Source organism: Amphiura filiformis, chromosome 5, assembly GCF_039555335.1.
Source record: "Amphiura filiformis chromosome 5, Afil_fr2py, whole genome shotgun sequence".
Lineage (NCBI taxonomy): Eukaryota > Metazoa > Echinodermata > Ophiuroidea > Amphilepidida > Amphiuridae > Amphiura > Amphiura filiformis.
Window position 1 is genome coordinate 25,378,172 of NC_092632.1, and position 27,214 is coordinate 25,405,385.

Sequence of the window (27,214 nt, forward strand, 5' to 3'; positions counted from 1 at the left end):
ATATAAAAACAAGTCAATGCATAGTTTTAACTTATTTATGGAAGCACACATAAAACAATTGAATTAAAAGTTATTGCAATTAAAAATGCACATTGAATGATTTTCCTATAACACAACAAATAGTAAGACTTATGGTAACTCTTTAGTCATCACATTTTCTCCAGTTAATTCGCTAGAATTATAAAATATAATATATAAAATATTATTTCTCCTTTAATGCATGTCGCTACAGAAGCTGGAGATGTATGATTTGGAACCTTGGGCCTACATAGCATACTATTCCTCTTCAATGCCATTGGCTTCCTCAGTTGGTAAGCACACTGGCTAAGTACCCAAGGTGCCAGGTTCAAATCCAGCTCAAAGGTGAACATTTGTCTTCCTTGGACTATTCAAGGGAAAGAATACATTCTGATTCACAAAGGTAAAGTTTTGTCCTGTAAATCAGACATTTTGGTTGAATTGTTGTTGTATCTGCTTGTAGTGTTGTAATTCTTGCTCTGGTACAGATGGTACTAATCCTTGAAGAGCAGCAATGAAGTCCTCTTCTTCAACTACAACTTGGCTCTCTGTCACAGGTTCACCTGCATGAATGGAAAAGATACAATGCAGGAGGCACTTACCACTAAGTGACAATGTGATTAACAGTGACACATACACAGGTTTGTTTTCTATTGGAAGTGATTTATCACTATATTTTTTGTCCATAAATGTCCATAAAGTTATTTAATGGCAATAATTCTGGTGATACAATGTCTTAATATGTCCACATGTCCTGTTAACAACACAAAACTTTCTTCACTGTTCTACTAACAAGTTAAAAGTAAATGTTCACAAATATAAATGTCCTTTTCATGACATAATCTATGTATCCTCTACTATAGCCAAAAAAATTAATTCTCGATCATGAGAGCCAACTTGAGTACACACAGTTATTTGCGTCGAGCGTACTACGCAAATACCTGCGCTTACGGCGCAAACACAGCTTTTGAGAATTGGCCAATCACACGGTCGTTGCTAGGCAAGGTCAAGGTTCGGTCATGCAGGTCGCGCGATCGTGTTATTCTATGAAAAGTACGCTGACGCAGAAGGTACATCCTCTCATGATCGAGAATTTTTTATTTTGGCTATAATACCCATGTGAATGTTTTGTTCAAAACTTGTGTACTTAGCCCGCATTCCTGAGCAAGCTGTTTACATGACATAATGCAACACAAGGTTCATTACCATTGTGCATTTGATGGGGTACTTGAGTTGCCCAGTCATAGCATGGCATATGCAGTATTTTATTATAAACAACAGGAATAAAACTTATTCAGTTTTATTTCAAGAGTTTCAATTCATTCAGAAATGGACAATTTTCTTGCAGTATAACAAAGCAGAAATTTGAACTTAACAAAACCCAAACAAAGACTATATCATGCAAGTTTCATCATGTTGATGACAAAAGACACAGCATGCAAAAATGTGAAATGTCTTCACCAAAATGCTCCTTAAACAACCATCATCCTTTATTTGTTAATGCCGAGAGTCAAGAAGCTCTAAAACTGATTTCATTTCAGATGTGCAATATTGCAATAAGTTAAGGGTACTACACCCCTGTCCAATTTTGTGCCTATTTTTGCATTTTTCTCAAAAATTATAGGGCATTGGTGACAAGTAAGATATGTATATTATAGGGGCAAAGACTGCAACTACTGCACTGGAAATTTTTATTTCAGCACAGACAACAGTTGTGGAGTTACAGTCAAAAATGAGGGAAAACCAATATTTGATCAATAAATCAATAACTCCTTGCCTTGAGTTGCAGTAGTTGTAGTCCTTGCCCCTATAATATACATATCTTACTTGTCACCAATGTACTATAATTTTTGAGGAAAATGCAAAAATGGGCACAAAATTGGCCAAGGGTGTAGTACCCCCTTAAACCTTTAAAACAATTACAGAAAAGTTAAAATAAAGACAAAATATGAAAACAAAGGTGTGCTTGTGTTCAACTTTCCTTGTACAACATTTTGATGATTAGCCACTCTTGAAACCCCTGCCATCTTGCACTCACTTAGTCAAGTTGCTTTTAAGATATAGAGTTGAAACTTAGCAGGCTACTTTCAGAAAGAATGAATAAATAATATCTGAAAAAATGACAATGTTTTGTTGTACCATCACAAAATGTGCTTCATTTTCTACATGTATGTGTAACTTCTTCTTTTTTTTTTTGGGGGGGGAGGGAGGAGGACACTATGTACATACCTGCTTGTATTTGTGTTATCTTTCTCTTGACTGCATTGAGCATGGCATCTGAGCACAAGGCATAGAAGTCTGCTCCTGTTAAACCAGTTGGACAACTCTCGGCAATACCTTCTAGCTTAATTGTGCCTCCCAAAGTGAATCTGAAAGATAAAATAACAAGAATGTTAGTTTACTTTATAAAAGCAGTTGTATAAAGTGTTGACTTTTTTTATACAACACTGACTTAATAAGCACAATGGATAGCTGTTGCTTATTTCAGACATTCTTATTTTCCCAACAACTTCCTTTTCTCTAGCTTACATTTGCAAAAGAAAAAATTGAACTTACTTTCTGGTAAGCGCTTGTAAAATCTTGACTTGCGAGCCTCTGTCTTCACTTATTCCTAGATACAGCAGCTTGTCAAATCTGTAAGGGAAAAGTATGTACATGAATTGAAACAATGCTTGCTAGTTGCTCATCATGAATACCTATTATTTAGGGATTCAATCATGTTTCACCGTTGTTCACCACCGTTTAACAACGATGCGGCCGCAACGTCTGCATGGTTTACTTCGTGAGGCAACAACGGTGAAACATGATTGAATCCCTTTCAACAACGAAAACAAGTTAAAGATCATATAATTCGCAAGATTATTTCATGAGGAATGTCAGTTTTGCCACTCAGCCTTGCAAAAACTTTGGTGATTTCTTTGTTGGTATCAGCAATAAAACTACAGAATAAAACAGGAATGTTTAGCTGCTACCTGCAAAATACTGAATTCAACTTGTAAGCTTGTATACGCACAAAGGTTCCAGGCATGAGGAAGTTACACGCTTTCGGCGTAACGCGTAATCACGCTATGCGTTCGGCGTATACGCTACAGTAAAAGTGTGGATTCATCACGGATTAACAACGGTTGGCTCCTGTACAAAGGTATAGGAAGAGTTGTTTGGAAATATATTTAAGGCTCATGCTTAAGCGATGGTAATTACCATTCAATTTAACATACAAATGCGCACCAAATGAGCAGGCCTACGGTACACTCACTTGGTCCATATGCATGACAATGCAATACTAGCATGATGCAAGAATATAGTAAAGCGCATGATTACCTTCCAGGTCTCAGTAATGCGGAATCCAGTAGATCCGGCCTATTGGTTGCACCGATCACAAAAACGTCTGATGACTTGTGTAGACCATCAAGCTCTGCTAATAATTGCGAGACAACCCTGAAAGATACAATATACAATCATTACAAATGAAGCTGATTGGACTACATTTCCTAGTTTCAGAGATGCCAATGACATGAGGCTTACAGGGGTAAACTAAATTTTGGTATATACATGTATAAGATACCATCTGATCCAGCCTTGCACTTGAGTGTACATGTTGTATTGAAGGTAGAATATACTTGCAGGATTTTGTTTTAAATATTTGGAGATAGGTAAACCTGATAAGCCACAAATAACAGAAGTATGTTAGTTTTATTGCCATTTCATGTGTGCAAACATAATCAGGTATATGAAAATAGGTTAATTAATGTACTTGATTATAGCTGTTTGAAGTTACATAAGCAGGCATGTGTATTTCCTTCTTACCTATCCATGACTCCACCAGAGTCTCCACTCCTACCTCTATTGGGTGCTAAAGAATCCAACTCATCAAAGAAGATAACACAGGGAGAAGCACCCCTGGCTCTGTTGAATACTGCAAAATGCATAGTCAGGAAAACAAATGCAAATTTGACTAACAGCATATCTCTCGGATTCATATTAAAACAGTTATGTGAAAAATTAATACCTGTTGCACACTGCTATATTATCACATCATATTAAATAAATTGTTTATTTTAATTGATTGGAAGAACAATAGATAGACAGGCTTAATGGGAAATATCCACATAGATGGCAAGAAATGTTATATATGAAAGGAAGCACATAGTTTTCTCACTAAATGTTAAAGGTGAACCTCATTGAAAATAAAGTTATATATCAATGGAAAGCTTATGATGTCAGGATATTAAAAATTATTTTTCCGATTTTTTTGAGGGCCAATAGAGCTGAAAAATTAAAAAAATGATTGAATTTTTGGTCTTTTTTAAGGCGCCCAAAAAGCACCCAAATCAATCGTCTATGACCTTGAGAATGCTCGTGACGTAAGCTCAGGGTTCACAGTCATGTGATCTTACTCGGAACCGTGTAAACAAGACTTGCTTCCTGTACTTTGCAAGCTGCCCGGCAAGTCTGATTTTCACAATAAAGCTTGAAATTAGAGGAATCTTCAAGTTGCTGGTTCCTTCTATATAATATTAGAAATAATAGAATTATTGTCAACACATAAATTTTCCGTAAATTTTTGACAAAATCAGTCATAACTGGCTGGGTATAACTGGGTAATAATTGAGTTTGAATCTCGCGCTGGGATCAATCCCATGCGCAAATGCTTGCTGCTACCGTTCATGTCATGGACTGAATAAACATGATCAAATAACAAATTAAATACTTGTTTGTTACATTCCCTATATATTCTTGATTCATTGTAAAATGTCTGATTAAAAAAATATCGTCTTGCAGTAATCCAAAATTAATAAAAACGCCGATTTCATCAAATCCAGCCCATATAAAGGTTTTCATATTTAGCGCATTGCGTAATGTCGTGACGTTCTTTCCACACAATCACGATTGAAAGAAATAGATACTTTATTATGAAATAAATACAATTTAGACTTAGTAGACCGTTATTTGATGGAATTCTGAAATCTGAATAAAATAAAAATATTGTCGCCTGTGTCATGATTCTTTAATGATAGTACAATCAGTGTACGGTACTGAAAAAGTGAAACATTCATGTTTTATGGATTACCGAACACGATGCGTAAATTGCTGCTGAAGTGCAGGGACGGATATGCACAAACACAGCGACTCCCTTCGGTGCTTCGTCCTCTGTGTTTCATGGGGTGTTTCAGCAAATTTGATCAATCGTTCCCTTATATTTGGAACATTTACAGGAATAAATTTTGCTGATGAAGTAGCAATAAGTTGGAATTATCAGAATGTGAATATCAAATCAATTGGTCATTTTGTCTGCAAGTACAGTACAGTCGCGGATACTGAACACTCGGCGTAGTGAGACTCAGTCAGTCACTGAGCTCATCCCGTATGTATCTATACGAGTTCGCCTATCATACATGACCGGATGTAAAGCTAAGAAATAATTAAAAATCCTGTACATGTACCTTATTCTATTCCTTCATTTTCTCATTGTGATAAGTTCATCTCAACTTGGTGTGACGATCTGAACTGGTAGCACTAGCAGTTATTTTTTGTAATCTGTTTTCATTCCGGTTCTTCAGCTTAATCTTCGCTCTTCGTGCTTTTACTGTAATATTCCCTATGCATATCGTGGATGGCTTGGCCTATCCCAAATCACCCCGTCCAGCACTTTTCCCATTTTTAAATCCACACACTTTATTCAGGAACTTCATTCTTAATTTGATCATGATATTTCCTTCATGTTATTCTTATTTTATTGAAGATATTTTTCATGTAAAGTAAGTTGACAATGACTGAATTCGTGCATTGGCCCGATGCATGCCACAGTAATACACGGACATTGTGTTTACAATCAAACCCGGACGTAACTGTGTGTCCCTGGGCTGACGTCATCAACGAAAAGCGCCTAATTTGAACAATTTCGTTTTGTAATTTAGGGGGGGGGTGCCAATATCCAATCTTTGCATGGAGATTATGTCTAGCCTGGTACGCTATGCAAATAAAAAATATTCTTTTCTACTTCCTGACATCATAAGCTTTCCATTGATATATAACTTTATTTTCAATGAGGTTCACCTTTAATAAACAAATCAATCCCATTACTTCATAATTTGAATTGGTACAACTGATTCTGACTCCTTGTCCTCTAATTTCTTCTTGTTTAACATGGCTGCCCATTTAATATTGTCAGGAACTTTTTAGTAAAATTACAGCTCTCAAATTAATCTGAAGACAAATGAAGTAAATTTAACATATTGGACTATTCCAATTGAAATCCATACACCTTATGGAAGACATACCTTAATCCCTTACACAGGGGGTGTAGATTTAAAATGGAAGTCACCCACTTGAAATTCACACTCCCTGTATGAAAAATTAAGGTCAAGTCTTCCATAGGTGCTACATGGATTTCAACTGAAATAACCCATTGTTCAATCAAGAAAGATTTGTTTTTTAGATCATGTAACCAATTACTTAAACTAAGAATGGAAAACCCAGTTGATTTTCACAGATGATGTGACTTACCTTCCCGTACATTCTCTTCACTCTGGCCAACATACATGTTGATCAATTCTGGACCCTTCACACTGATGGGAAAAAAGATGATTTAAGAAAAGTGCAATGGATAATAATCAAGAAAAATATCATTTCAGATGTGAAGCATTTGAAAAACAATTTTGAACACAAATATTTTAAGCTCTATGTGACACGATCTGATCCATGGAGGCCAAAGGAAGCATTTTGGAAAGTTGAGTCAATTATTACCTTATACAAACATTAGGCTAATGTATGCTGAAAACACTAAAGGTCTAGCCTACTTGCTTTTAAATTATGAAGTTTTACTATGTCTATTTCTGATGTATTTTATTGTTTTTTTACTCCATATTTTTGCCTTGATCTCAATTTCAAATTTGACCCCTTTGGCCTCCATGGACCAGATAGTGTCACAGAGTTTGCTATTATAAGTATAACAATCAGGCAATACGATCAAGAACAGGTTGCCCCAATATGATTGGTACCCATCAGTTTAAGAGATTATAGACAAGACTGTCATATCAAAATGCACCATAACATCTGCCTAATTTGAAGATGAATGATACAACGGGTCGTACAACTGTTATTCCTGGTTATATCAATCCAATGTTACATTTGGAAGGTGGAGGCTTTTCCATCAACAAACTGGTGGGTACATATCATTTTGATAAACTGCCTGTACATCTTTTTTTCATAAGCACAATTTATTATTATTAAATTGAACTGAACATAGAGTTTACTTGTGTATATATTAGTTTCACACATTGCAAATGACATATGATGATCATTAATTTGTTTCAAGCCTACCTGAGAAAGTTGAGAGAACATTCTGTGGCTACAGCTTTTGCTAGCAAAGTTTTACCAGTCCCTGGTGGGCCATAAAGTAACACACCTGTAAACAAAGTACAAAATCCATGGAAGAAGCAAACATTAGTCATGTAAATATTGATTAAGAATATGAATCTAACTTGATAATGACAGGTTTAAATATTTTGACAAATTGTGCTTTTATTCCTTGGTGGCCTCAAATCTTCATTCCATTTTATACTATACTCAATTAGTGGCTTCGGATACAATCAGCATCCATAATAGATTACTATTCAATTTTCTCAGAGGTATGACTTCTCAGGATTTTTCCCAATTTCATGAGTTTTGTCTCTCCTTCCCTGTATAAGAAAAGTCTGATTTCCTGGATTTGTCTTGTAGTCCAGGAGCAAAACCCTGAATTCTATGAAGTAGCAGCCCAACATAGTTTTAATTCAGTTGACAACTAACCTTTGAGTGGTATGTTCATATTATAAGTTACCACTTACCTGACCTCCTAAGACCTGCTGCAAATAATTCTGGATGTTGTAAAGGGAGTTGTATTGTATCCAATATTTCAGCTCTCACATTAGCAAGCCCACCTACATCTTCCCATGACACATTAGGAATCTATTGAATAATGAAAAATAGACCAGTGTAATATGCTTGAGAAAAGAGAATCTTGGAATCATGTGAAATCACAGTGCCAACAAAGTAGGGCAGATGGAGTTCTTTCAACTATCCATGTAGCACAGAGCAGACAGAGTTCTTGTAACTATCTATGTGGCATAGTATTATCATTCATGGTAATAATGCTAGCATGCATGTTGGCTGTAATGTATGAAACAAATGGCAGTTTGAAGCACTTAGGTTTAGCACCGACCTAAACAAATTTTGGGTGAGCTCAAAATGATACATGGCACCTGCCATGCTGTTTTATCAAAAAGTTTATTTATGTGCTATGACTGAAACTCTCAAATGAAACATTCATAATAAAGATACTGACTTGAACAAATGCAAACTACTGGACATACAGCCGCAAACTATCTGCATCTTTCAGATGCCACAGTCACATACGAGATTAAAGCAAGTTGCATATCTGCAATACTCAACTACAGAACTGCCCAAGATTCATTTCAGGCATATCAGATATCATTCCTTAGCAGCTTTACCTTTGGTGCCCCTATGGAGTCTGCATGAGTTGCTTGGAGGTGGTCTAGTGCTGTCTCAAAGTCAGCAGCGTGGACCTGGATGCCTGCAGCACATACATCCTTCTCTTCTTGTAATGTCAACTTAGTTCCAACAGAACTGAAATGGAGGGAAATAGTTATTAGTTATCTTTAGCTTTTTAAGTACTTATGCCACTTGATATTGCATTAGGTACAAAACTTGGTGTGCAACCAGTTTCCTATAGCAGTGGTTCTCAACAGTCAACCTGCGGACCAAATCCGGCCTGCCAATAACGGATATTTGGCTCTTGACCATCTCTAAAACGTAAAGGAAAACATAAGATCCTGGGGTGTATTTTGCCCCTAAAGCATGCATGTTTAAAATTGTTTGGCCCCATGTGGCCCTAAAACAAACAAAATTGGGAACCCCCATTTTACACCAAATGTGTAAAGTAGCTTAAAACAGTCACTTGACCATTTACAATACTCAACTCACCATGCTGATACAACTCTACCAAGAGTTGCTCTACTTGTATGAGACATCAAAGCACAAAGGTCTCCTAGAACCATACCCTGAATAAAGAATAACACCATACGAAATTAATACAACATAATCCAGTCATGCATATCCAAAATTATCCACATCCACACACATATGTGATGATCAAGGGAAATGAGTGGGATGTCGCTAATATTGTTTTTGAGATATTGGCAAAAACAGTGTTCAAATTCTTATGTTTTATATTGTTTTCAGCCATTGATAAATTGCTCATAACTCCGTAACCAGATGTCCAATTTTGATGGGGTTTGCATCAAAATGTAGCATTTGTAAACTGCCAGAAAATGATGTGAAAAAGTTTTAATTGAAAATTGCCGACATGCGACTCATTTCCCTTGATCATGTCACATATGTAAACACAAATGGGAGGGATCACATGAATTATCCAATGACTTTTTTTTTTCAAGCAGGTACATATATGTACACATTGGATGTAGGCACTAGCAGATGAAGTTGTCCTCATATTTTGTACAAATTTAATGCCACCTCATCATTCAAGGACCCTCAATATTATAAAATTTTAAACTCACAGTCAGTGACTTACTGATATTCAAAGTTATAATTGTTTAGCTTATAGTATAGTGTATTGATATAGAATGTGTGAACGCAGTTGGGTGCAGCACTTACCCTAGTTGTGCTTTGTGGAATCAGGTAATGCATGACTGGCGCATGCTTATGTGAAATTATGTAAGGGCAAGTTGGGACTTAATTTACGCATGCAATAACAAAAACTTGATAATTTTTACCAATTATAAGCCAAATGAACTCTATACATTGTATTGCAAGATCTTGTTTACCAAATCAGGTTCATGTACATAACTATTATTATAATAACAACCTAAAATAATATACAAGATGTCTATCATCGGTGGTAATGATTGACTACTTTAGGATCCGACACTAAAACCAATGAAACTCTCCTTGTGATTTGCTTTGCAATCTGTGAAATGTTTGATATTCTACTCAGTTCTAAACACCTTGTATGCCACAATTATGACTTTCATTTCAGTGGATATTGTTATGCATCACCACACAAGTCATAACTACTAACAGTGTGTGGTTTATACATGTACACACAATCATGTGGACTATAACTCACTGCTGTTCTTTTCGAAATATGACTGATGTCAACATCTGTAGCAAGAGGTAGCTTCTGGCATAGAGCACCTAGTAGTTCTGTCCTTTCTTCTTCTATAGGGGTCTGGGAAAAGCAACAAATAAGAATTAATTACAATGAAATACCATTGCATGATTGTTGCTGATGATTACTAATCAGATTTATAACAGAAAATCAATATTTGCAATCTCAGATAGTCAGATAGAGCATGAGCTCTGCATAAGATTAAAAGTTTATGTCTAATTTAAGTAATTCACAGATCTAGTGATTGCCTTGGTCTGTATTCGCTGTCGTAGTCTGATGTCACTTTCTGCCGAGGTCACAACTACTTCTGTAGTGATGGATCAAGTGGTTGCATGACAACGATATCTACGCTGTACACATCGATGTTCTGCTGTTTGAAAATCAAGTTTTAGCCCATTTCTTATGGATTTCAGTGCCTAGTAAGCTTTTGCAAGATGTTTTCATTCTGAAATCATGAGGTTTCAGGTCTTAAAACCTACTTGAATCAATGGACTTGTTACATGTTAAATATCCGGACATTAGTTTTGCCATCTTAGGTGATTTCAATAGAATGAACATTAATCTGATAACAAGATCTTACAATCTAAAACAAATTATAAATTTTCCTACTCGTGAACAAGCTATACTGGACTTGATTATGACTGACTTTAGTAAATTTTATTCAGATCCATTACCTATGTCACCTGTGGGTAAGAGTGACCACATATGCATTGTTTGGAAACCCAATCCTTCCATCACTGCATAAGCATAAAAATGCTGTCAGAGTTGTACGCACCTTTAAAGATTCCCAAATCAGGGAGTTTGGCACTTGGATTCAAGATCAAAACTGGTCTAATGTGTTTGAAGCCAATAATACGCAGGAAAAGGTGGATGCTTTTTATGAACATCTTAACAGTGCTATGGAGTCATTCTTCCCACATGTCAAAGTAAAGAACCATGATAATGATAAAAAGTGGATTACCCCCCGAATTAAAAAACTGATTCGGGAACGCCAAGCAGCCTTTCTGGCTGATGATAAAACTCAATGGCGTCAACTTAGCAATAAAGTTCAACGTGAAATTGCTAAAGCTAAAATTAACTATCACGCTAACTCTGTCAGGAATTTACAACATAAGGACCCACGTAAATGGCACCAACAAATTAAAGTAATGACTAATGATACAAAGTCTGAGCACAACATACATGTCCCTGGTATTCAGAATTCTGATCATGTCAGTATTGCTAACAGCATCAATGAATTGTTTGTGAATGTGTCTTCCAACATCAATCCTCTGGATAACACAAAGCTTCCTTCTTATTTACCTGCTTACAACTCACCCCCTCAATTATATCCTTGGGATGTGTATGCTGAGCTCAGCAAGGTAAATCGGAGTAAAGCATGTGGGCCGGATGGCTTCCCTCCAAGGTTGGTTAAAGAATTTGCCTATGAGCTGAGTGTTCCCTTAACAGAGGTTTTGAACACCTCCCTCATTGAGGGAGTAGTCCCTTCTCAATGGAAGAAGGCCATTGTAGTTCCAATACCAAAAACAAACCCACCAAGCATTGAGAAGCTACGTCCTGTCTCACTTACTGACTGCTTTGCAAAAATTGGGGAGGGTTTTATATCCAAGTGGGTTTTAGAAGATGTAAGTCATAAAATTGACCACCAACAGTTTGGTAATGTCAAAGGTGTCTCAACATCACATTATTTAATTAGCATGCTTCACTTTCTTCATCAAGGCGCTGACAAGGCCAGCAACATTGGCACAGTGGTACTCACGGATTTCTCAAAAGCATTTGACTTGATCGACCATACTCTGCTTATGGAGAAATTTATCCATATGGGGGTCCGTGAGTCTATTGTGCCATGGTTGTCTGACTTTGTCAGCAACAGACAACAGTGTGTTCGTTATAAACCTGTTCTTTCTGATTACAAAACTGTAAATGGAGGTCTCCCACAAGGTACAAAACTAGGCCCAATAGGCTTTCAGATTATAATCAATGATGCTGTATCAAGTAGTGTGCCCAAAACAAAATGTTGGAAATATGTTGATGATTTAACAATTGTTGAGAACTGTATCCATCCCCAATCCAGCCAAATTCAAGATGTTTTGGATGAATTCAGTGAATGGTCTGCCAATAATAATCTGAAACTTAACCCTTTGAAATGTCAAGCCCTGCAGGTCTGCTTTAAGAGGAATCCACCCAATAATGTTATCAAAATCAATGACATTCCTCTCAACTTTGTTTCTGAGGCAAAAATTTTGGGTATTTGGATGCAGGACAACCTCAAATGGGATAGAAACATTGCTGAAATTGTGTCCAAAACCAATCGTCGGTTGTATATGCTTAGGATTTTAAAAAGGTTTGGTTTTAATACCCAGGAATTATGTTCAGTTTACAAAGGATATGTATGACCATTACTTGAATACGCGGATGTAGTATGGCATTCCTCACTCACCACAACTCAAGATTATACTTTGGAGCAGCTGCAAAAAGAGCTTGCAAAATAGTTCTGGGCAAATTGTATGATGGTTATGAAAACGCTCTTAATCTGTGCCAGCTAGACTCTCTAGCTGATAGGAGGAGGATCATTGTCGTAAGTTGGCGAAGGGCTTTCTGCTTCTATTCGAACAAAAGATCTCATCCCTCCTACCAGACTGGAGAGTCATGGCAGGGTCCTTCGCAATGCAAATCAAATCTCTCAACTTTATGCAAGGACCGATCGTTTCAAAAACAGCGCTATTCCATACTATATCAATTTATTGAATAACTAAGTGCCCTGAACTGTTTTGCATATTCTGACTTTTTAAATATGGTATTATTGAGGCAATTTTAGCCTTTTAATGGTGTGTATTTATAATGTTTTTGAATGATGTCTTGAATAAGTGCAATATTTTATTTTCTATCAACAGCAGTTGCTGTATTTTTCCATGTTAATATTGATACTATATTTTTTAATGTTTAATTGTTTTTAATATTGTAAACCACTTGTAATTTGGCCTGAGGGCCACGATTTGTGTGTGAATAAAATATACTATACTATACTTAAATATAACTGGTAATTTAAAAATTTGATATATAAATTCCATATATTGATATCGCCATTGTGGTTCTCATAAAAGCGTGATCCAGTCTCTATGGTAATGCTCCGGGGTCACCAATATGACGTTATGTCTACGATAGCGAATACAACAAGATAAAACTTAAATCCTATCTGGAAGCTTGTCAAACCAACTTATCAATTAAAATTCTCTACAGAGCTAACAAATGCACATGCAGTGAAGAAAAAGTGTAGAAAAAAGGTTTGGTTTCAGTTGCATTTCAAGACAATTTTTGTGACTACCAACCCACAGCATTGTTACCTTCATTTCTATGTGATGTAAGAAGCAACACTGTAAATCAGCAGCAACTGATTTGCTAGATGGAGCCGTTGCTATGACGATGATTGGCCACTCCTGATTGGTAGACACCAATGACTGAATAGTATCCTTCAGTGATGCAATCACTCTTGGGTCTGTTGGAATATATTAAATTATTGCATTATCATGATTATTGGATGATTAATTTATAGTGATAGAGAAATAACTCTGGAATTTTGATAGAATCTTTTCCGTAACTTGTTAACTGTAATCTGCTGAACATATTCTTATTTCATAAGTAATGTCTTCATTTGTTCTTGTTGATTGCGTATATATGTGAAGGAGGTGTATGGTGGGTCGGGGTGTGTGTATGTGGGCTTTTGTAAACACCATTAATATGGGACACACATATGAGAAAACAAAGTGTAGCATGGGACATACCTTCGCTTGTACCATCTCTGGTTTTTGCCACAACATGAACATTCCTCATCAACAGAATACATGGAGTACACAGTCCAGCTGTTTAAAAATGAGAAATATCATTTGATTTAGAATAACATGAATTACATGATCTGAAAACTAACACCAATTGATAGTAACATGTGTAGAGGTTGACCAGCAGCTGCAATTAAAGGTATGACATACATAGTCCAGATTACATGGAAGAGGAACTATTATGTCCTCCTTGGGTATGGTTGTGTACACAGGAGGTGTCAAAAGTCGTGTTCACATTTTGAGTAACACCCGGCGTAAACTTACGCTAACATTGATCAAAATTCCACAAATATTTTCCCTACTCCTACCGCGTGTCCACACCTAGCCTACTCCATCATTACGCCGACTAGTTCCACCAAGTAGGCCTATTCACTTCTGGTCGGCGTAAACATTGGCTACCACTTCCGGTGTTTCTGTGACCTTTATCAACCACGCGGTACATGTGTATGTAATTTCTTAGTTCTGACCAACAAAAGGTCAAACTTACTCCGGGTGCCAGGCGTAATCTGCGTTTACATTGCAACTTACGCCTGGCGGAGGTTACACCCAGCTCGCTACTCCTGACTTTTGTCAGGAGTAAATCATCGGACGTACGCCTGGCAGAATTTACGCTGACCAGCGTTCACACTGCACCTACTCCTGGCAGCGCCTACCGCTACTCCTAGCAACTTACGCCGATCAAGTTCCGCCGGACGTACATCCAACAATGTGAACACGACTAAATATAAAGCTAGCACTTCTTAAGTTTATCACCTCTCCTGATCTCATCCCATAAAATTTGGCAATTTAATTATGAAGTACATATCACATATCTGTGTTGGTTGTCCTTCAATTCTTACCTTTGAATGCCAAGTTTGTGATCTTAGCTTCAGTGGATGCTGATGTGTCACCACACAAGTCATAGCAACTAACAGGGAAATAATGCATATTGAGTCTACGACACACTGATTTGATAGCTGTTGACTTCCCACTACTAGAAGGTCCAGTTAAGAGTATTGAAGGAGTGAGACGATTGCACTGGGATCTACCAAAATTCAAGAAAAAGAAGAATAACATCGTAAATGAGGCTCCAAGACTATTGTAAAAGTGGACAATTTTATGTTACATTTATGTTCACATTTTGCAGCTGCCCTGAAAATATAACACCACACAAAATATTCCTTTTGTGTATAAGTAAATATAAGGAAGTTTAGAAACTTAAATTTAAAAACAAGCACCAAAAAATTTCACTTGTACAATATCATAACGTTGTTGCCACTAGTCAGACAGGGTTGATAGTTTTTCAAACTTAACGGTCTAGCTACAACTGAACTGACATTTGGACAACTCAAATTGAAATTATTACCTATTGCAGGCACGTCTGAAATTTGATCTGCCACTAGCATACAGGCAGGTTTTAGCTACCGCCCTGAGTCTATGTGAGGATACCTTGGCTTTTATTGAAAATGAAACTTTTTCATTCTTGTTTTGTTTCTGTACAACATACAAAATCATGCCACCTGAATATCTTACCTTGGCACAAGATACGGTAAAAGAAGTTCCTCCACTTCATCCACATAGTTGGCTATCCCTGCAGGCATTGGTGATCCCCATATGGGATCATAATATGAGCTTAAGTAAACATCCATGGTGACTGGGATAAAGCTATTCACTGGACCTGCCTACAAACAAATAAAAATGAATTTGTATCTTACAACATAATGTACTTCATCAAAAAAAGTTGACTTTTATCCCTATTTATGTTACCTATAAAATGGTTAAGATTTATCTGTTTTATTGAACACCGTGACTTTTATCCCTAGTTATGTTACCTATAAAATGGTTAAGATTTATCTGTTTTATTGAACACCGAAACTGAAAGATTTCTACTTGCAAGCTCCTCCCATATTGCACTCTAATTCTAGGCTTGTTTTATCTAACCCTCTTTGTACAATATCTTCTGTTTTCTTACCTGATAAACTGAGGTAAGCAGTGAGTTTACCAGGAATGATGCAGCTCCCTCCACAACAGGTAGTATCTTGGTTACCTTGTAGCATATGAGTGGTAGACGCATATGGACACCTTCTGTGATATCTTGTGTGTATTCTGGGAAATACTGTCCCTGTAAGGCTATCACATCACCCAAGCTAATCACCCTGCAGAATAAAACAAGCAATTTCTGCACTCATAATATATGAACCACACTGATGAGAGCTCATTCTGACTTACAAAGGCATGCAAATTGTTTTAATATTCATAAATGCCAACTGCCAAGACATGACAATGAAATCCTAATTCCTATTTTTTCTAATGCCAATAATGTATTTTCATGCTCTTTTTTTTTTTAAAGATCTAAAATATAATAGTTCAAATGTATTTAAATACATCACAAAACGAAACTTAACTAGAGCGGTTACCGCACCAAAGCTGAACCATGGGGCTTCGGCAGTATATTGTGGTATACATTGTACATGGTTAGTGGTTACCCAGGGGTTCATACCTTCTATGGATGTTATAAAGGACCTAAAATAGGAATATTGACCCAAGTCTTATAAGGAGTGTCACCCCCGGTGACGACATTATTTTTCTTATATATTCTGTACTTTTTCTCTTTCATTTGACACCACTCAGGGGGTCATACTTTCTCAGCATTTCAAGATATGAAAAGGACCCACAATTATGAATATTGATGCAGGTCATTTGAGGAGTGTCACCCCCGATTGGAAAATTATTTTAATTATAGTCTTTACTTTCTTGCCTTTCATTTGACACCACTCAGGGGGTCATACCTTTTTGGCATTCTGAGATATGAAAAGGACCCAAGATTGGCATATTGACCCGGGTCTTATGAGGAGTGTGACCCCCGGTGAGGAAATTATTTTTTATTATATTCTTTACTTTGTTCTCTTTCATTTGACACCACTCGGGGGGTACATAACATACCCTCTTGGCATTTTGAGATATAAAAAGGATCCATATGAATATTGACCCAGGGCTTATTATTAGTGCCACCCCCGGGTGGGAAAATATTTTTATTATACGGTACTCTTTATTTTTTTCTCTTTCATTTGACACCACTTGGGGGGTCATACCTTAGTAGCATTTTGAGATATGCCCATTTTAGACCAAAAGGTTGGTCAGTCTGTAAGTAAGGAAGTAAGGAAGTAAGGTACACTAATATAGGCTGATACCATTTCATGGTTCAGCAAAAACTAAGAAAATGTGAATGTGATACAGATACAGTGTACATAAAGTATATTATGTTTTGATGAATCCAAGTATGTGAAAATATTGGATTCATATTGGATATTCATATTGGAACATAGTGTGATAAATAAAATTGGATGCTTTACGCCCAATATTTATTGGTCTTGCTATGAGTTTCAAAATATTGGACTCAACTTCGTCTCATCCAATATTTTAAAACTCATAGCTTGACCAATAAATATGGGCTTAATCAATCTAATTTTATATCAATGTAGTACAGTGCAATAAAGTGCAAAGCAATGCCTGTGACTGCAATACAATGCAGTGCAATGCGTATATATTACGGTACCTAGTTTGTGAGAAGTGCTTTTTCACTGCTTGATCAAAGTTGCTAGTCATTGGATAATCTGAAGATTTCACTAATGCTAGATGGATTTCTGTGGCTAGATGTGGTTGACTGCTACGAGAAATACTGCACGAACTCACAGTGATACTCTGTTGGGATTCCAACTCCTTATTGGCAAGCTGCATGGTGAAAATAATTCATTTCAAAAGGTTACAATCATGACACTGGCGACTGGTATATGAAAAAGGAAGTTTATCCAGGACCAATTACCGTCAACAGGGGTGAGATTGATCAAATTGGGCCTTTTTATGTTTGTAACTCTGGCACATATAATTTTTTGGTGGATTATATTAATTGTTTATAACAAATAGGGTCCCCACTTTATATCAATATATAATGTATGATGGTAGGAATTGCGTTTGTATAATTTTTTTTAAATCAAAGAGTGATCAATCTCACCCCAATATATGGGGTGAGATTGATCACTCATTGTTGACTGTATAAAGTATGTAGGGGGCCTATATGATCAATGTCACTACTGCTATGGGGTTAGATTGATCAAAATTTGGCATTTAAAAAAAATTCTGAAACATTTTCAAATCAAAATGTTTTATGTTGATATACCAAATCTGGTACGAAAATGTTCTAGGTAAAATCTGATCAATCTCACCCCAATTTCAATGAAAATACATGGTAAATCGGAAATGAAGCTAAGTAAACTGTCTCTGAGTTCTTCAAAACTGTTCAACTTATCTTGATAAGCAGACTGGATGACATACTGTTATATGTATTGATTTTTGTTTTTGTTTTCGTATTGCGTAACAGTTTTTGTTCTGGCTGTACAAAACGCAACTTATGAAACTTACGAAAACCCAAACAAAAATCAATACCAAAACATATAACTTGAAACGACCATTGTCTCTGACCTCTTCAGAATTGTTAAAATTATCTCATTACATTGCTCTTCAAATTTGTGAAAGATAACTGATTTCTGTTATTCATTTACGCGTGTAATTCCGCATGGTTGGGTTGGGTTGGGTTGGGTTGGGTGGGTTGGATGGGTGGGTTGGGTTACTTCATGCAGTTAACCTTCATAAAAGAATAATATAATATATTAGCAATTGTTTACAGTGTCAATGATTGGTTGTTAATATTACCGGTGCACATGATCAATCTCACCCAGGTGATTATTCCTCATGATCAATCTCACCCCTGTTGACGGTAGGCCTACTACATGTAGTAATTACCCCTTTGCCCAATTTCACTCCCAATGATAAACCACAGTCAACAAGTCAAAAGTCTGACATTTAATAATATGGATTTAAGTTAAGATTAGATCCCTTTAATTTGACTAATTTATAATATTCACAATAAACATTTAAAATGCATACCCTGATAGACACCACTGCATTTGGTTGAATAAGTGTAGATGGATGCTCTTGTAGATTGAACCACAACAGAGGTGACAAATAGACAACATTATCTTCAGGACTCAAGTCCTCACAGCTCAATTCATATGGGACATGAGTGGCTAAACCAGGGTGATCTACAGGTTCTGTGTATTTGCTCTGATCTATAACAAAAACTTGAGCAAGATGTGTGTTAGCTTCTTTTAAATTGATTTTGTCATCAATTTGTTTCATATTGTCCAAATTATCTTTCTTTTCTTCTTTACTTTGCACTAGTTCTTCTTTCGAGAGTGTACTGATGGATCCTCGTTTTTCTTCTGTAGATGCTTGACTATACCTATCATCTTCATCAGCCTGGCTAATCACAGGTATAGACACCAGCACCCAGCTGCCGTTGAAAGCGTGTAACCTCGACAATGTTGTTTTTGTCACACCTACACGATAAGAAACTTCACACTGATCTTCTAGCATGCACATTGGATTTAACATTGACGATTCGTGGGTGGCAGATTTTGGGACAAGCACAGGTCGTAATAATAGTTCTGAACATGTGGATAACTGAGAAATTTCAGAGTTGAAAACAGTGTCTAGTGTTAAAGATGAAGCTGAGTCATAAAGTTGCAAAGCAAACTCCGATACAAGTCTTGGCTCTGGTAAACTGTTGTATGTTGTAGCTTGAACATCATTTGCAAACAGAGATGAACCCTGCATACTTTGTTCCTTGTGGAATTGTTTGTTCCTATCATCAGCAGTTTGTTCTTCACCTTCTTTCTCATCCATCTGTGTGATGACAATTGATGTATTGACAGTTATGACTCCCTGCATTACAGGTTCACATTCAAGAGCTACCAAGTCAAGATAATTTGATAGATCATATGCATCATCACTATCAAAGACAGGAATCACTGGTGCAAGGAAAAGATCTCTGTTTCTAACCAGAACTTTCTGTTGACAAGCAGACACAAGCAAACCAGTGCTGAACACATGATTTTTTGCCCAATCGTAACATTGAGAAGATTTTGACCCAAAGATAACTTTTGTGAGTGGGAAGACCTTTACACATCGGATGTAAACATCCTCCGCATCTGATATTTGGTAGTGTTTGTGAAAAAACTCTGTACTGTACAGGGTTATGGTGTTTGGAACTTCTGAAACTTGACAGAGAGAAATCGATCGTCGAACCATGTCATCATTGAGAATGTGTAAGCAGACGAAAAGCTCTCGATTCTCGCCGGGTTTTCCGGCTTTGCTTTCAGGGATCAGAGCGACGATAGCATATGAGTCAATGTTGTCACGAAGAAGAAGGGAAGAAGAACTTCGTGAGATGCCCAGATGAAGGGAATTGTGATCTACAGGGAAATTAAAACGTGAAAATGTTGCAGAGAGGCGACTCAATCGACTCCCTTGTTGATCCGCCATTTTGTGTGAATGACAGTGATGCTATGTTCTCGGCAATTCAGTAAACTATAAATATTCATAAGATGACGTCATGTCCCTAATTTGTCTTGACTGCGGTTCTCTTTTTGAAAAATTGTCAATAAATTGTGCACAATTTAGCTTGGGTTTTCTTTGAATTATTCCCAGGTCAAGAGGTGTATTTGCTTTTGACAGATTTTATATCAAACTTAGGGGGCTGTCGTTTTCTTCGGAATGGGGGTCATAGAATTTTTAAACCAAAAATAGGGGGTTGTAAGGCCAAGTAGGAGCTAGTAGGGTAATGTTTCACGTCTGGTTTTTGAAGAAAAAAAATTGTTGTAAAATCGGTGTAAATACCCATCAGGCCTAAAATAAAAATTGTTTGATTGGCGTAACCCGACCGACCCTAAAAATAGGCCCGACCCTGGACTTTTTTTTTTTTTTTTTGGCAAAAATGGATTAAAAAATGAAAAAGAATAAAATAATAATAAAAAAAAATCGCGACTTTCAGCTTTAAATGTGTGTAAAAAAAATAAAAAATTGCCGACCGACCTAGCCTACCCTAATTTTTTTTTCATGTTACGCCAATCAAACAAATTTTTTAGGCCTTAATAATTAGAGCTGTTTTAGCGTAGGCCTATATACAATTATGCCTGGAAAAGGGAGGAGCCCGGGGGGAGGAGGCCTGATTTGTTGTTCTGAGAGGTAGCCCCCTCTAATTTATCACAAAACCTTTCAAAAGTATTTCTTGTAGGCCTATATTAGCATGGCTATAGAAAGCATCTCTACTTCCTAGACATATTTTTTGAAAAGTTATAACTGAATTTCAAAAAATGAAAAATGAATTGAAGAAACCTCAAAAAAGGAAGAGGGAGGGACGTGAAACATGTTTATTTTTTTTTTTAACACCCAAAATAGGGGGTTATAGAATTATTAAGGGCTGGTGACTCATACTTTATAAATTTACTAACAATCAAAATGTGTGCACAATCTTTAGTTATAAATGCAACATGTTTGTGTTTCCTTCTTTAGGGGGCCTATACACTTACAATTGAAATTTTAATGAACTTTCTTCACTCTAACTTTTGGCACGCTATGCGCCAGTCCGGCAATGAATAACGGTCTTGAGTCTGTGTAGGCGGAAGGGGGAGGGGTCATTTTCGACACAAGATAGGAGGGGTCGTAAACAAATTTAGCCCGCGATAGGCGATAGGGGGTCATAAAAATTGACTCCGGTCACCGACATGTTCATGACCCCCCCCCCCCCCCCTCTTCCGAAGAAAATGATATCTCGCTTAGAGAGAACAGGGTTAATAATGACCCGGCAGCACAAATGAGCCGTAAATTCCCTAAATTGTATTTTGAGTTACGGTGTAAAATGTGTACGAAGGTCATATTCATCGGTAACTTAAGCTGGCCCGACATCCGTCTCATAGTCATAAACTACTCAATAATCCTATTGTTGAAGTGGATAATAAGCTTCTACCTTAGATGGCTATAGAACTTTTAATAGCTCTGGTCTTTGTTTGCTTATATTGCTAAATCCTGTTCAAGTGGTGGGTACCAGGCATTGTATTTTGTACAGGTATGCATAACCAACAATTAACAATGAGAGAACATTCTTAAACAGCTTTAAACCTCGTTGACTTGGAGATGATTTGAAATGACCGCCAATTATGACTGTTTGATATTTATTGCCAACAATGTGGAAAAAGAGACACATGTAAAAACGTAAAAAGCTATAATTTTGTTGAAGGAGCAAAGTTTAACAAACCATAACCCCGCTTCTGGATATCGTTTGAAGTCAAATGATATACCATTTTTAAGTTTATGTTTATTTTTTATCCACGAAATAAAACTAAATTGACCGGGGGAGGAATTTACGCCCGGAGGGGGTTCTTCCTGGTTGAAGGTATACGGGGATGTGCCACGGTTTTGGGGTACCTTTTCGGCGATTTTGGTATATCGATGGGTGGGTTTTCAGTGAAGACCAATGCGCCCAATTGGGCGCATTTTGGCAAAAGTGCCCTTAAAGTGCCCAATTATGGCAAATTTGGGTGCTTTTGGGTGCTTTTTCTTGAAAATTGGTATACTGATGGGTAGCAAAAACAGCAAAAAGTAGGTATAGAGAAAGTCAGCATCCGAAAGTCTACGTGGCACATCCCCGTAAATTTTTTTTCGAAGAAACCCCCCCGGGAATTTACGGCTCATTCGCCGTGGACGGTCACTACAACTTACAAATTTCCCAAATGTCTATCTGACTTTATATTTCACCTTTATAATTATCTGATTTTACAGATTTTGCCGATTTTAAGGGTTTAACATTTCTGTGAACAAAACTATTTCCACATCAGAACCGGGGCATCAGAAACTCAGTTGTCTCTGACACGCAGACCGTTCGGCTACATGACTATGTAACTCTCATTAATATTCATTATTACATGTTGCTTCTGGGATATAAAAAACAAGGTACACGCCCCCGTCCCTTTAACATTCTCTGAAATACTATTTTGTTTTTTTACAAATGGACATGCTTTAGATTTAAACATTCATGGACTAATTTCATTATCTTTTCTTTTTTAAGTATTATCTTGACCATTGAAATTAGTGCCATAATGTGCGACAGTGAGACACAGAATGATGCTCTATTATGAAATTTCGTATTTTAGAAACACATCTTACGGGCGCATGCCGCTATTTAAATTCTAATACGAATAAAAATAAAACTCTTCGGCGGTGGATAAAAGGAGACGGTCTTTTTTATAGACTTATATTATTATAAATTATATTGGCAATTCTGCTTTTTTACATTTTTACATTTCCCTGAAGTGGACAATTATTAAATTTATTTAAAAATATTATCAGTCATAGGGCTACATGTATGCTAGCGCCTATACAACATAACGATCCACAGTTTTGAAATTGTGATTGCACTGCACAATCATGACAGTGTCGGTCAAGCGTTTGGCATTATGCTTGGGACACTGGCATTGGGAATTATTACACATATGGACCTGGATAATTATATAGAATTGGGCTAGAGGACTTGGTTTTAGAGAACATTTGTATACGTATGAGAAAGGTTTTTAACACAAGTCTCCACATACATAGGCCTAGGCCTAAATGACAGTCAGTGAAAATGTTTTTCACTGACCATCCAGGATTTGAACCTGGGAACCTGAACCTGCTCTACCGAGTTGTATACGTCTTTTATACGTCTTTTATACGTTTCTTTGTGTAACCGTAAAATATAAAAATGAATAGGTATAGCCTACTCGTGTAGGCCTATCTAGAGACGCATCAGATACAGGATCTGTTCGAGTCCGGTAATTTGCTTAGTGCACCATTTTATTTTCAGGGAAAAGAATGTGAGTTTCTTTTTGAAAAAAAAAAACGCCCACTAGCGAGACGGAAAAAACATTTCGCCCCACTGATGAGTAAAAAAAGATCCCCTACCCAACTCTGTATAAAGGTATACATTAAAATTAAAAAAACAACAACAAATATTTCGCCGCCAAAGACGGCGAAACAAATAACACAACTCCCATGCCCCCAACTGCGAATCAAATGGTGCGAATGCAACACTCAACTCAATAAAGTGACAGACTGACGATTTGTTGATTGGTACTGCATATATTTCTTATTTTTATTCAATCGTAAGCTGCAATATTTCTTATGTATTCTATTATTTTTTCAAGCGGCAATATTTAGCAATTTGCAGTTTGGTCCTACAGCACTTTCAGTTTCTGACTATCTCGTATATAGTAAATGTTAAATCTGTTAAAAACAATAAGCAATCAACGTAGTCAATATCGAGCGTAAAACGACCAGGAAAACCATATTGGGCTGGGCCCATTTAAAATCCAAACATCCCTATATGGAAGATATGACTTTAATCTCCCACTCAAAGGGTGTATAGATTTCAAATGAAGTCACCCATTCAGGTATTAACCCCCATTTGAAATTTACACTATCTGTGTGGAAGATTAAAGTCATGTCATGTCTTCATGGGGTGTTTGAGTTGAAATAAAATAGCAATAGCCCTGCAGGGCTTCCCTGGGCATGTCGTCCATATGGTGTGTTTGGATATCATCAACTGGAATAGAACAAGAAAACGCGGTTAGAGTTAGCAATCTGAGTTTCAAAATATCTCGAAGCAATGTTGAATTTGCTAAGTAATCAGCATAATCAACACTGTGACGATATAAAACGACCAAGAAAACCCTATTGTCCTGCTCAGCTTTCAAACGTTGTTTCATGTCTTCTAATTCTATTGTTATTTGACCTTATGTCTTCCCATTCTTTGAATGCAGAGGAAATCTTTAAAGCACTGAAAACTTTTTTAAAGCACTGAAAACCTTTTAAACCTTTTGGTATTCGTGTTCAAACTGTGCCTTGCTCATGGTAGTGTTTGCACCATGCACAAAACCATTACGCACTTTTGTCAAGTTTTTAATATGCTTACAAAGAGTCGGATTAAGCTGGTCAAATTAAAAAATTACCCACCACTAATTGCATCCATGCGTCCATCTCCCAAAAGCTCACACAAAAACATATCAAAAGTCCCTAAAAATCCATGATCCAAGCAGTGGAACGTACAATGCCTAATTTGCATAAATCCAAAATAGCCGCTTATGCAGGGGTGAAATTTCAAATTTGGTCAAATCACAGATCCAGGATCTGTGGTCAAATCTGGCTAAAAACCATACCAATGTACTGATCTTGTCATAAGGATTCAGAAAAAGTATAGTTTGACCTATCTCCGATGTACATTTCTTGAGTTAGGCAAAAAGGTCAAATGTCAAAATTTGGACTCCACAGGGGGGCAAAAAATGAAAAATTATGATTTCATTAAAAAATGGTCTCATATATTGTTCCGCTTGCAAAAAGCATTTAATAAAAAGAATAGTTTGCCATATCTCAGGTGGTTAGTTACCTTGGTAACATGGCAGAGAAGATCAAATCCCATTGAGCCGTGTTGAACTTGACCTTTTTTGTTGTGTAAAAAATCCAAAACAATGCAACTTTTATCATTTCGATATATTATTGCCAAAGGAACAATTTAAAACCAGTTGGATTGAAATTGGAGCATATTTCAATTGTAAACGCCCGTGTGCCTTCGACCTTTTTGCCTATAACTCAAGAACTATATGTCAAATACTGGTCAAATTATACTTTTTCTGAATAGGAATATATTGGTATGGCATTTACAAGATTTGGCTAACTTTGACATTTCACATTTCACCCCTGCATATAAGCGGCCATACTGGATTTATGCAAATTAGGCACTGTTCCACCACTTGGATTTTGGAGGACTTTTGATGTGTTATTAAAATATGTTTTTCTGAAACGAATGGTGATTAAATGGATTCTGTTGCAATAGTGGTGGGCTAACCTCTTATTTTTCTTAATTTGACTAGCCTAGATTTCTGCTTTTCAAATCCAAGGAGACTGAAAACAGTAACACTGCATGGTAGAGTGCTGTTGCATCCCAATCTGTTCTGTCCGCTGTCAAGTTCTGGTAGTACATTCCATGTTGCTTCCAGTTACCCTTATGTGCTTGTTCTTGAGTTTGGAATTGCTGTAAAGTAGCGTTGTTTTTGTCATCCCAAGGACCGGGCCCAAGGAATAGCGTATTGTGAATCCCATTCGGTTTTGCAGATATCGCGAAGATGCCGAGGTAATAAATCGAGACATATTGTACCCATAGTTTATTTTGGTTGTCCACTTCACGTCAAAGTGACAGAAAATAACACGAATAGAAACAAATACATATTAAATTTATAAAGATCTGAAGTCGTTCTATAGACAACAACGCGCTAATAAATTAACCTTGTCGCATTAGCTTAATCTACACGGTTTTCTTCTTTGATTTGATATGGTGTCTCAAACTTTGGGGCAACCAGCGACCGAGGATTAATTGCAGTCGACCTTAAATATAAAGGGGATTAAGTCACAAAAGCATGAACAATGAGGTTCTGCTACAAGGGGGTTTATCCTCTGAGCAAAATTCATAGTGAAATAATGCTGTCGAGCATTGAAACTGCACGGACAAAACCACCTCCTTGCATTGAAACTACATGGATGGACATATCAACAGTCTTTGCCATTTGAATTCGAAATGCACTCAATGTGACTTAACATCCTTTTAATTCCGAGGGTTTCAATAAGATATGAAACAGAATGCTAGCCAATAAGTGCTTCAGCTCGTCAACATCCGTATCAGACATTATTGAGTCTATTCTAATACCCGAATTCTCAATCTTAACTATCAGATCTTCCGCTTCTGCAAATCCACTATTTAAATATGTAGCAAACATTTCAAGAAGTGAAGGGTTTCCTCCTGACAGACTGGTTAATCGTTCTGCGTCATTATCTGCCATACCGGGGTTGAGAAGTCGTAGTATTTGTACACAATCCTCAACAGGAAGACCCTCAATTTTTACATTGGTCATTAGCACACCAGAAACATTGAAAATAATTCTAGAAGTTGTTAACACACTTATCAAGTTATTTTTAAGAATGCTAAGAGAAATGAGTTCTTCAAAATTTCTTGCAGTTTTTGATTTTAAAACAGTATCAATGTTGTCAAGAATTACGACAGTTTTTCGATGAATGTATCGATGCAATTCAGCCTCAAAGTCACTTGGTGTAAATGTATCCATTGGCGTAATCCCAAGAGAAATAAGAATTTGTGCAGCAATGTCAGGAATAGTTGTTTTGTGCTTTAAGTTGACAAATGCCACACTGAAGCCATATTCTTTCTCAAGAAGCTGCTTCCCGACTGCTTGCAGTTTTCCCCATACCAGCTACT

At 36.8% G+C, this 27,214-nt stretch overlaps 1 protein-coding gene across 1 annotated transcript; it reads right to left on the reverse strand.

Moving 5' to 3' along the window:
• Positions 1-379: 379 nt before the first annotated feature.
• LOC140152852 (peroxisomal ATPase PEX6-like) lies at positions 380-20,517 on the reverse strand. The gene is made up of 18 exons (XM_072175376.1): positions 18,967-20,517; positions 17,579-17,754; positions 15,995-16,178; positions 15,556-15,704; positions 14,883-15,067; positions 13,990-14,067; positions 13,552-13,703; positions 10,166-10,267; positions 9,004-9,080; positions 8,511-8,646; positions 7,848-7,968; positions 7,342-7,426; positions 6,526-6,587; positions 3,826-3,934; positions 3,340-3,456; positions 2,575-2,652; positions 2,248-2,387; positions 380-581 (listed from the first exon to the last, which is right to left on the reverse strand). Exons 1-18 carry the CDS (start codon positions 20,401-20,403, stop codon positions 442-444), a joined length of 3,528 nt encoding a protein of 1,175 aa, XP_072031477.1. The 5' UTR covers positions 20,404-20,517; the 3' UTR covers positions 380-441.
• Between the last annotated feature and the right edge of the window lie 6,697 nt (positions 20,518-27,214).

Excerpts from the sequence above, each read along its gene's own strand:
- LOC140152852 (XM_072175376.1), bottom strand. The coding sequence starts at position 20,403 with ATGGCGGATCAACAAGGGAGTCGATTGAGTCGCCTCTCTGCAACATTT. Across the intron at positions 15,705-15,994 it reads TGCTTACCTCAGTTTATCAG|GCAGGTCCAGTGAATAGCTT; the intron begins GTAAGAAAACAG and ends ATTTGTTTGTAG. Across the intron at positions 582-2,247 it reads GATAACACAAATACAAGCAG|GTGAACCTGTGACAGAGAGC; the intron begins GTATGTACATAG and ends CCATTCATGCAG.